Source organism: Brachyistius frenatus, unplaced genomic scaffold, assembly GCF_029030835.1.
Source record: "Brachyistius frenatus isolate BFR_SWC_R1_liver_20210118 unplaced genomic scaffold, ASM2903083v1 Contig_46, whole genome shotgun sequence".
Taxonomy (NCBI): Eukaryota; Metazoa; Chordata; class Actinopteri; family Embiotocidae; genus Brachyistius; species Brachyistius frenatus.
The window spans coordinates 588,172-600,669 of record NW_027210645.1 but is presented as its reverse complement, the minus strand read 5'-3'; the positions used below and the strand labels follow the sequence as shown (position 1 = coordinate 600,669).

At 42.4% G+C, this 12,498-nt stretch overlaps 1 protein-coding gene across 1 annotated transcript in view; it reads right to left on the bottom strand.

Annotated features, from left to right (window-relative positions):
- Positions 1-372: 372 nt before the first annotated feature.
- The window catches only part of trappc9 (trafficking protein particle complex subunit 9), a 230,786-nt gene continuing 218,660 nt past the window's right edge, over positions 373-12,498 (bottom strand). The window contains exons 22-23 of the mRNA XM_069703380.1: positions 3,163-3,386; positions 373-1,403 (exon numbers count right to left, since the gene is read on the bottom strand). Of these exons, the coding sequence (XP_069559481.1) occupies positions 1,224-1,403; positions 3,163-3,386 (404 nt within the window). The 3' untranslated portion in view covers positions 373-1,223. The remainder of the gene's footprint in view (positions 1,404-3,162; positions 3,387-12,498) is intronic.

Genomic DNA, 12,498 nt, shown 5'->3' with positions numbered 1-12,498 from the left:
ATCTAAATGTCAGACTTGAGGTTCCCAAAAAGCTGCAGTGGTGAAGGTCATCCCATCCGGCAGGAAGGATGAAGATGAAGCAGATCTGCAGCGACTCGGACAGACAAAGAAAAATAACTGGAGTGATGTCAGAATTGATTTCTTTTAACATTTATTTACAGCAATTATATGTCACACAAAATTAGGCTAATCTAAAACGGTGAACTCACCCAAATTTCAGTGTTCTGGCTCAGAGGCGATGAAAAAGTCCATACAGCAGAGGACATCATTTAACCTGAACATGTGTCTGACTGGCTTGGTGACGTGCAGGCGAGTTGAGGAGTCACGCAACACTCAAAAAAAGGGAGTCACTGTTGCGGCTAGTTTAGCTCTTGTTTACAACACGGTTAGTCGTGTGCACCGTATGCTCAGCGTTCCAGTGGTAAAGTCGTAAAAACACTGTTGCTTAGCAACGGCAATCTGGATGGCGTCTAGAAGCCACAGAGGCTCACAGTTTATCAAACTAACGGGGGAGTGGGGGGGGTAACGTAAGGCTGGGAGTGCAAAGGCAAAACATGAGGCTGTTGGGATGATCAACATTGTCCTCAGACGTAGACTGAGACGTAGACTGTTATCTAAGTTATGGAGACACAAGCTCACTGCCTCAGTTGTAGGTAAACCTGATTAATTCAATGTTACATATTTATATAAGACACACAGCAGTCTGACTACAAACTGTACTGTATGTCTTTTATGAAGACGTTTACACTGACAGATCAGGATTATATCAAAGCGGATGATGCAACACAACTAACAAGATAACTTAGTCCATTTTGGAGTATAGTTTCATTCCTTCAATGATCAGCATTGTAAGTGTGCTTATGGTCACTGGTGCAAACTGGTGTGTCCAGTAAAACTCAACCTGAAAGCAGTTGGCAAGTTAGTGACTGCAGTGATTCTGCTGAAATGAACTGATTTTGTTGTTGTAAAAGTTTGAGGTACTAAACTCTCACACAGATAACTTCGCTTGTGCAAATTTGCAGGACAGTTTGTGTCGTCTGTTTTTATCCTCAAACAACCAATGTATTAACTGTACAAATGCAGTCCAAAATGATATTTACATGTAAATCAAATCATAAAGTTTTTGTATTTACATTCATCATCAACAACAAAAAGCTTTATCCTTCCTTCAGACCTATGCGGATAAGGTTCCCGGGGCTCCGGGGGTCCGGGGCTGTGCGGTCCTAGGCCCCGGCCTGCAGCGGCGTGTGCAGGGCTCTGATGTGGACGCTGGGCAGAGTGAACCAGGCTAAAGGAAGCTCTCGTCCAGCGCTGTCATCCTGGAACTTGATATTAAGGTACAAGTCTCCGGTGTAGAGGAAAAGCAGGGCGCCCTCGCAGACCGAACTTTGTTTGGGTTTAACCTGCCGACAAAAACAAACAGCAGTCAGAACCGCGAGCACCTTTCAATGATTTCTAAATGTGCCTGGTACACTGTCAGCCATTGTGAAGGCAGCAGAGGACGAAGACTACCTGCTTCTCCTTCAGCTGAGAACAATTCAAAAAAAAATTCAGATACACTTTCAGTCTTTTATCTGCTTTTCAAGACTGTAAACTCTTTAATCGGGCACCAACCGGGTCTTTTTTTATTTATTTATTTTTTTTAATCGCCTGCAGCTTGTTCAACATTCAAAGGAGGGAGAATTTTCAATAAGCAATTCATCAAAATAAAAGTCATTTCTGCCACTAGTGCTCCCAAAAGTACGGGTTGTTAATGTGTATGATAGGGTAGGGTAGAGCATTGCAGTAATACACAACATTAACATACTTTCTCAACTAAAAGCAGGCATTATTATGTATTCAAGAAAATTCAAACTCTCTGCAGGTAAAATATCACACTGACTGAAAGTGAACATAAACCAACGGCTGCCTGGAAGGAAATGATAATATAAAAGCATGACGTTGCGCTTTTCCGGATAAGAGCATATTATTTTTGATTTTGTTTAATCAATTTCATGCACCTTATAATGTGTTTTCTTTCATTTTTAAATATTTATGGAACATCAGTATGATAATAACTGCTATTACCAGTCGTGGTAATGTGGCAGCAACACTTAATTTGACTTATTTAATATTCACAAGCAGCTAAACTTGTGATAATTAACACACCATAATGTAATTGTAAGCAGAGATACAGCAAGTGTTTGTTAATGTACTTGTCAACCATAACTTCTCCTGTGGGGACCCAAGAAATAAAGTCAACAAAAACAAATGCAACACTTTTGTTTTTACTCCCATTTTGCTTTTATGCACAAAAAGTCAGTTTATTTAAGTATATTTTAACACTTCCCCCTGCTGAGATAATCCATCCATCTGACGGGTGGCACATCACGTTTGGCGAACACAATTTACGAGAAATAAACAGGAAAAAAAGTTAAATCTTTTACTTCTAATTGACAACATAAAGGTTGCGTTTATATCTTTGTAGGTAATCAATGAAAACAAAGGTAATCACAGTTGCAATAATGATATTTTCATGACAAGTTATAATTGTTGAACCCTGCACAACAGTAAACACTTAAAAACATCCTCGTAGCTGCATCCAACTTCACTGTAGTTTGTAGTACAAATGCTAAACGGGGACAAACTCAGTTGTTACCAATGTTGCTGCCGCTGTTGTCTCAGACTCAAAATATATTTACTTGGAAAATATTTCATCAGTCCTTTTAGTACTCTTTCAGTGACCCCAGTTTAAGGAGTGATGATCTGAGCCCACTTTTTCTTCTCCTTCCAGTCCACGGTTAGTGCTTCTAGCTCTGTTCTTTATCACGTCCAACATGCTGAATGTTCTGTGTTTGAACAGTTTAGCTGAAACATAAAAAGCTCAAAACTAACTTATAACTTGATCGTATCTCCATGACAAGATCTGGTTCAACAAGCGGGTAACAACTTTACGGTTAAGGGTGCATGAATTAGCATGAATTCATGCATGATTTAAGCATTACTTCATGCATTAGTACCTCATGAACGATCAGGAAGTAACATGAGTTCAAAGTCTGTCGTTCGTGAGCTCACGCACGCACAACACATTAATGAAAGCATTAACTAAGGTGAGTACATCATTAATGGATTAAATGGATCTCTGGGAATTTACACCGATATGGTACCGAAGCCCCGACTGACCGTGTCGATGTAGAAAGTGTTGGAGCCGATGAAGGTGACCGTGTCCTCCAGATCGTAGTTCTGGACCCCGTTCTGGTAGTCCTGATACGGCACCACGGTCAGAGCCAGGGGCCCCACCGAGTTCTTGCTCAGATTGGTCAGCTTCACCTCCAGCGTCACAGCGTCGCCCACTTTACAGTCAGCAATGACATCGCAGTCACACGGCTTCCCGTTCACCAGCACATCTGGAACGAGAAGAAAAAGACAGGAGAGGATTATAGCATTGGGACGTTTTCTTTTGTTGAACAGTTTGTAGGAAAAAAAAAAAAAAAAAAAATGGAACTCAGGAATTCGGCTGAAACGAGAACAAAGACCTTTCCAAGAAAGGTTTAAATCTGGCCCATTCACAGCACTTCCATCCAATCTCCACTTCATTTGTATTCATCAGAAGCCGACCATTACCGGCCTATCATACTGCATCCTGTGGAGGATCAATAGGCTTTTTGTTTGTCCTAAAATATATTTTATTGACATCGGTGCAGAGTGCCGGAGCCGTGGGTATTAAACTGAATTCCCTCCTGTTAATCTCATGCTTTTAGGGACGAATGAGATAGTTGAAACAACCCCACCGACCACGTCCACCACTTAGAAGTACATTTCTCTCTGCTCACATGGCTCTACCCCCCCCGCCCCCCACCACCCCTTCCACCACACACACACACACACACACACACACACACACACACACACACACACACACACACACACACACACACACACACACCACCCTCCTTTGCGGTCAAATCCAACCGAGAGACAACGAGTGGATTCAATTCAATTCTGTTAATGTGCGTCCGCTGACTCCTGATGTGGCCTCCATTTGGCACAGAGGGAGACACTCTGATTTGTTCTGAACAACTATCTCGGTGAACTGAGCGCCGGCACACTGCTGACGGGCCGAGGAGGAGGCCGACTCCGAACACGTGGAATTCAGGGTCCCCCGAAAAGATCACCTGAGGAACGACTCCTCTGAGAATAACAACACACACACACACACACACACACACACACACACACACACACACACACACACACACACACACACGCACGCGCAAAGCGGTTGTCATACACTTTGTGGTGTCGCGCCCGCGGCTGTGATAAACACTGAGTCAGAGCGGCTGAGCCTGTGACAGCCTGATGGAAGAGCCGGGCTGCGTTCGGTGCCGCTGGTGTGCCGATCTGTTGCGTGTGGCGAGGGAGGGGCGGGGGTCGAGGAGGGGGGGGGGGGGGTCGAGGAGAGGGGGCGGGGGTCGAGGAGGGGGGTATGAATATAGAGACGGTGGGGGGGGGGGGTCCCGTGCCCTGCTGTCTGTCAGTGAGGCCCGGGAGGCTGCAGCTACAGGAGGGTGACATTCAGCTCGACGTCTGTATTAAAAGCACACTTCACTCAACACAGACAGGCAGAAGCAGCGAGCACTCAGAAGAGGGTTTTTTCCTTCTTCAGACGTCTTTCATACATTTCAAATCACACCGCTATTTTTGCAGCTTAGCATCAGCCCAAAGCGTGTATGATCGCTGTCAGTCTACTACAGGATACCGTGTCAGTGTCATGTTTTGCTTCGCCCAAGCGTGATAACTACACGCATATATGACATGGGTCGAGGAAGGAGGTCACGTGAGGAAGTGGATGCATCAAATTGTGGTCATTTTTAACCAGGAGTTTAAGTTGAAGTCTTTGAGACAGAGACGTGGATTTCTTGAAAGAAATATTTTCCGAACCATAACTACGTGTTTTTTCTCCCCCAGGTGAGGCAACACGTGACACTGACACGGTGTCCTGAAGAGTAGGAGTCTCCAACACATTACAACTCGTTAACAGTTTCTGAGTCGCTCGCTGAAGGTTCCATCAAAATGCGATGTTTCCTATCCAGACTTCCACGGGCGGCCGCCCAGATATACGAGCGACCCATTTCAACATGATCTAATTTTTGTATTTATTTTTGAAGCTGTCCAAGACAAAGACGGTATCAACGCGGTCGATTAACGAGTGGCTAATCTCCCCTCGCTCATTTTTGCCCGTCTGCTCCGCACTGTGTCGGTGCAGCGGATTCTGAGCTCCACCCTTTGTAAAACACACAACTCAGCTATGTGTATAAACGTTACTAAACAAATTAGTAGCTCTCAGAAACTTTCATTTTGTCAAAATAGCTCTGGGAGGGAAAAAAAAAGGATATAGACTCGGTTCTAGAGGACTGATAGGTGTGTTACACGCCTTGGGGTGATACCGGGTCGACAGTTCTTCTCTTCTATTTCTATGCTGTCCTTTTCTCTCTCTGCTCTCCTCTCACGCCAACCGGTCGAGGCAGATGTTTTCTCCACCTCTGAGCATGGTTCTGTCGGAGGTTTCTTCCTCTTAAGAGGGAGTTTTTCCTTCCCTCTGTTGGAGGTTTTTCTCCCTTAAAGGAGTTTTTCCCTCCTAGATTATGTGGGAATTGTTGAATTGTTGGTTTCTCTGTATAATATTGTAAAGTCTTGATTTAAGGACTTTAATGTGTTAAGTGCCATGAAATAACCTATGTTGTGATTTGGCGCTATATAAATAAAGTTGAATTGAATTGAATTGAATTCATGGGAAGAACATGGAACGTGGTTTCACTGTGATATTTTGATCCCACACATGTATGCAAAAATCACATTGATAGTATCATAATTTGATGTCATCACTTTTAGGTTGAGAATCAGCTAATATATCGGTGTTTTTCTCTTTTTGTTTTGTAAATGCTGGTTTCAAACCTTAGTTTGTTTTTGAGTACTGACAAAATTTTTACATTTTAAGTCACAACTTAAGACACAACTTAAAGTTACAACAGTTAAGTAGGAGTAATTTAATGATATCCTGCCATTCATCGGTTGTGAAGTCATTTCTATCTACAGTTAATATGTACACATAATTTCAAAGAAGAGACAACTTTACAGTTGACGTTTTCCATTTTAATACGAACTCTGTGAAGTTAATAAAATATTACAATACTTTTGTACAGTGCTGTGAAAACATACGGGGCACTGAAAGTAATGTGAGGATGCTTTCGAAATAAAGGCATCAAAATCTATTTCACAGTACATCAGATATTGAAGTATGTGAAGTGTGTTTAAAGTAACTCGACTGTCACATTTAATTTAGCCGAATATCATGTCTATCTTGTGTCTTTCAGAATATTCTGGATTTTTCAGTTCTTATTGTATTTTGTTTGATCCACTTTTAACCCACTCTAAAAAAAACACAAAGCAAAATGTCGATCAACATTGAAGTCGTTCAGCATTTCATTGCTTGCTTTTGTTAATTCAGATAAAATAATGCTTTTAAACAATACAGACGAAGAAGAAGATGTATTCATCAAGACATCAAAAAGAACACAAAAGTAAGAAACACACAAAGTGTTCAAATCCGAGGCTGACAGCCGGGTCAGAATCCTCCGCATGATGGAAACAGTGCAGAATCTGTTTTGTTTTGTCAGGCTTCCTTGGAAAGAGGTGGCGTTACGCCGGGTTTTGACAGATTTCTCTCCGAAGAAGTGGCTGAAGTGTACAGACTGCATTAATCGTGATCCGTACCGAATCCAGACACAGTCGGGCTGTTGATGCAGGTGAAATCTGATCTCAATGAAATCTGCATGCATTTACATCTGTATGAACATCCATTTTTCTTTCTACAGATAACACATCCGGTTTTGGTTTGGATTTTGTACTAAACTGGGCGACCAAATACATTTATGAAAATTGTGTTTGGATAAGACTGGTGTTAGTCACAGACTGTATATAAAAGTGGACGTAGCTTCCAGGTCTGAAAGATGAGGCCAATGCGGAAGCTGCAATACCACCGAGCGCCACTAGAGCTTGGCTCCAAAGAAGGCTCGATCGACTCTTATTCAACTAGTCTCATAAAATTCAAAGTCAGTAAAGTTTTTCTACAAGTTATCACGGTTTCACGGACTAAAGTCACCCCTTATTAGTTTTCTGGAGATCCATCTGAAAATAATCCCGTTTACTTATTAGAAAATAAGCTCCAAAAAGCTGTGTTTTTGGAGGCGTGTCTTATTGATTGATTGCTATGGGTGAGCGACGTAGTACCTTCCGGTTTCCAATCAGATCGATTCAGATCCATCATCCCCCCCCCCCACACTTTGGTATAAGTCCTGTCCACTCATCACATTGTCTTTTCCAGTACATGAGATCACTTAGAAGCTGCAATATAGTTATCGTCTATATAAAGGACACGTTCAGAAAATCGACGTCTTTCATTGTGCGAAAGGTAAACGGAGACGTATAACCACGGTTCCCTCAACCGTTGATGATGTAAAATACAAAACTAGTTGTGCTGCCCAAACCTCCTTTCAATTACCTCTCGTTGCTGTGAAGTTCATACGGAGGACCAACTGTGTGCTGATGGTGCATTTGGAAACATGCACATGCATACAACACAATCCTTTCATGATCAGTAGCACTCAACCTATAGTGACACCTTGGCAAGTAGTTATATTTAATTTGTTCAAAGTCTTGTTGCTAGGAGATGTGCAAATTATAGGTAGCCTACATTGGCTCTAAAATTAGAAATAAATTCTTTCACATTAAAAGCAAACAAAAGAAGATGGTTAGTCTGTAATGAGCTGATGAACACCCACACACATGCAGCTCAGTCACACACGCCCACAGCATGAACACTTGCTCCAGAGTTTCTCTACTCTGCTGTCCTGGTTTGAATATAACTACACAGGCAATCAACTGACTTAGATAAACCAACAAGCAGTGGAACGACACAGAGGCCAACTGTGTTCAAAATACATCCAATTACTAACAAAAAAAAAAAGTTTGAACTAAAATAGTGTAAAATCAGCACTGATGTGAGGAATGAAACTAGGTAGTATTCACAGTTTGCACCACATCTTTGCATCTCTCCAGAGATGACTCCAAAGGTCATGACAAACCACTGATTTTTAAAGCATCTGCTATGTTTCCTCTGAGTGTACTGAAAGCTCTGTAGTTCACCTCCACAGCCTTGTGTTATACCTGCGTCAAAGGATGCAGCGGGCCAGGAGGCCGAATGAGCAAAGGTTACGACCCTCAGACTGAAGGGGAGCGATATTTAGGGCCGAGCGATTTGAGGAAAACATCAAAATGCGATTTTCTTCAACCAATACTGTGATTAAAAATGTTCTCTGTTCTCTGGCGACAAGTCAACAAAGTAAACCGAACTCGGCTACTTTATTTTGTAAATGAAACAGTTTTTCTATTGTTTGTAATGTATTTGCATTTGACAAAATGTATTTACATTTAAGGAAAAGTTTAATTCATTGACTTGAAAATTTGCCCAGCTCTGCTTTACTGCTGGTGCGATTTGAGCTACTTAAGCTAACATTGGCTTATTAAAGTCCAGGAGCTTTCCATTCAGATACTTCAAGGTGAAAAGCAGAAAACAATGATATAATATGATGTTCTTAAAACTGTTTTTTCCCAACAACTCTGTTCACCAGCAGTCTGTCATTTAGATTCAGCAGCTGCCTGATGTAAGAGGGTCACTTCACAGTTTAAACAGAAAAAACACACATCTCTCTTTCTCTTTTATACACAACAGAAACACAAAGTGTGGAAAATGTTTTTTTAAACATCAAAAATACGTCTTCTTTCACAAAACCCTTCTTTTCATTCTCATTAGACTCACATAATTTTGTGTTACACCATTTTTAAATAAGAAACCCATAATTAAAATGGTGGTTTGTGCAGAAACCAGCAAGCTTAAAACCTAACAACAGCTCAGCCCGAGAAAAACCTCAAATCCTGCATTTTGAAGGAGCGCTGCTTTCACAGGCTTTAGCAAAGAGATGAAATTTTCTTCACAGCCTGATGAGCAGGAGGGAGGAGGAGCAGAATAGAAAATGAAGGGGGTAAGTGAGCTGCAGAGGAGTTTGGGCCGTTAGAAGAATTGTACCAATAAAACAGGCCACAAAGCACAGGATGGGTAAATGTCAGCGTGAAGCAAAGATGAGGATTTGGAGGCAGAAATATCACTGCGACAAAAACACAGCTCAGTTTGCTGCTCCAACAAGTGCTGCTTGAGCAACAGGTCCATCACCGGGTGAGTGTGTGGGGGTAAAGGAGTGCGTGTGTACGCGCTGTTCGCTACGAAGTGGCCCGGGACTCCACTCAGCTCAATTTCAATGCATCGATTTGTTGGGCTGTGACAGGTTCATTATTCAAGCCTCAGCAACGAGAGCAATTGATCTGTTTATTAATTTCTTTCCTGCGCTAACGAGCAGGTAGAGCGCTTACAACATGTTACGTAACATGTGGAGCTGGCTTTTAATGTTCACACGCACACGCACACACACACACACACACACACACACACACACACACACACACTCTTCTGCCCAGATGCTGCTGCTGGAGTCTGCAGAGGCGAAGCGCTGCAGCAGGCGTCGCCACAGCAACCAGGAAGGAAACAGAGTGAAAGAGAGAGAGAGATGACACCTCCCTCCTGCGTGAGTATGAAAGCCACAGATCAAACTGCAACTCAGAGATTAAACAAGCCTCTCCTCCCCTCGCCGTATCGCTGTCGCCCTTGAAGTTGGAGCGCAGGTGAAGATAAAGATGATGACCGACGCCGGGTGATGTGTCAATGTTTATAAGATTATGCCGTGCGTCATAGCGGGTGTCGACTCAGCTCATTAAGATTCACTCACAAATATTGTGAGGCGAGACGGGGAAGCTGAGAAATCAGAGCCGAATAAATATATATGTCATGTTCAACAAAATAATATAGTAAATAGTAAATATTGTATTTCTGTAGGAAATGCTCATTAAACCGAAAGGGCTGGTAACTCTGCAGCAAAACTGATGACATCAGCAATAAGCTCCGACTGAGTGAATGTGTGTGTGTGTGGAGTCAAAGCTGATTTTTTAAAGAAAAGAACATTCTGCCAGCTGTTTTACCTGAAAAATGATGCAACACAAGACTTCGATATGTGAAAAATGAGTGTAGTGCATTATACTCGAATAACTTGACTTGATGTTGATCAAGTGACTAAACTTGGAATATGTGCTCACGAGGGTTTTAGCTTCCTTTCGCTCCGTGCACGTTACAGTGCTAATCTCTGTTCACGCGCAACAGGAACAGTCTCTGAACTTTTTGATCACACCTCCACTGAGGTTGAAAATGTTTTAAAAGTGACATCACCAATAACAACAAATAACAGATAAAACAACACCGGGCTACAGTAAAAGCAGAATGCAGGTTTAACCCGAAGCTATCAATTCTGAGAAAAGAAAAATATTTCATAGCAGTTTTACCACAATGGCTTCAGTGTGGTGAAGAATATAGCAGTGACTCAGTCGGATAGAGAAGGGCAGCCAAGTCTTGAATACAAAATACATGTGTATTAATTTGGTTTAAAAAAAAATAAATCTAAATGTACTGTGATACAACAAATCACCATGATGAAGAACTCAGAAGAGAAACAAAACTTGTCTCAAATAAAAAAAATAAATAAATAAAAAAAAAAAATATATATATATATCATGAAACAAAACTGTTTGCATTAAGAGAATCCGAATCCCTGTTTAAAGCAGAACTCCAGGTTAAACACAATGACAGTGACTTTTTCCTCCAGGATGAGCATCAACAAAGACCAGTTGACCAGGTCAGCGGGGTTTAACAGCTCATCCCCGACCAGCGGCCGCGAGTGAGGCAGGGTCGGTGACGAACGCGCCCGTGGAGGCAGAGGATGTGCTTTAAAAGGTTGAGGTGTGCTGCTGCCGTATGTCTAAAAATAACCCGCCAGACTCCGATATCCCCCTCAGCCATCTGCCTCTTTTAGAATTATCGCCATAACAACCACTCACTTGATATCTGTTTTCTTTTCCTCCAGCGGACGTTTAAAGATCCCATCTGCTCCGATGAGGAGGAGCGGGGAACGTGTTCGGATATTGTTCTGCTTGCTTGAGGTGAAACATTTCCACATTTATCCATTGGACACAGGCGGCCCGTACATCTTGAACTGTGCTAATTTTAGCCTTCCCTGCAGCAACATATGCTGCTTAATAAATATCAAATTGATGAAGGCGATATAAACCATCATAAATTTGCAGATTCTCCCACTGCGGCATTTTTCTGAAAGGTCTGAGTAATTGCTGTCCAGCTGTCACTCGTTGAAATCCAACACTCACTGCGTGTAATTATTTAACTGTTAGAGAGATATTAAGGACGATTCACCCCAAACAAGCAGACCTGCTCGGGTGCTCTGACTTCAGACAGCAGCAGAGAGAACCGGAGGGTTATGTTGCAGCAACAGTGTAGAATAATATTGGCTCGGTCTTCACACAGAACAGCGAACTAACTGAATAAACACTCATCGCTGCCCTGTGAGCACCACGACCAGCATTACTCATCCAAAACATCAGCGCTCTCACTCGCTCCTGGTGGCTGTGTGACTTCTGTTTACTTAAATAACAGCCCGCTCTCTCTTTGTTCACCCTGCGCTCGATGGCTGCTTCCCTCTTCGAGAACATTAGTGTACTCTGCCGGCTTTGTTTGCACGGTAGCACCCGAGATGATCGTCGTTTAGCGTCCTCATCCTTCGCTTTCAGTCGGCCGAGAGCATCGCGAGGATTCACAGGTGAAGCTGCTTACACGCACTTATTGAGACGCTCGACGATGCAACTTATTGCCGCGTGTCGGACGATGAGTGGGACGGAGAGTGCACTCTGTAGGGCTTCAAAAGAGGATCACAACAGATCTGAAGAGACTCCTGTAGAAGGGAGAACATATGTAATGAATGAATACAAATCTGTGGCTACGGCTGGTAAAAAAACAAAAAAAAAACCTTATTTTTGTTGTTAAAGCTAATTTTAACAATCAGTGTCAAGGAGGTCTATAGATACTAAGAACTCCTTACAAGCGTCAACAGAAAGACTTTCTTCTCCATGTCGGACTAATAGCTGCCTTGTTTGCTTGGTGTGTTATTCTCAGTAGGAAACAGAACATGGGACAACACGAAAACACCTCGTATACTTTTGGTTTAACACTAAATAACACAATTCAAAAGAGGGACATGTATGTGTTTAAAATCCTGATAAATGCATTTGAGAGTCATCCCGGCAGGGACAGTAGATGGACCATTGACTGTATGCAAAAGTGGACGTTGCTTCCGGGTCTAAAAAATGAGGCCAATGCAGAAGTGCCATAAACTGCAATACCACCGAGGGCCACTAGAGGTTGACTCCAAAAAGCCTCTGGCTCCGTAGACTCCCATTCGACTTCTCATGAAATACAAAGTCAACAAATCTTTTCCACATGTCATAATG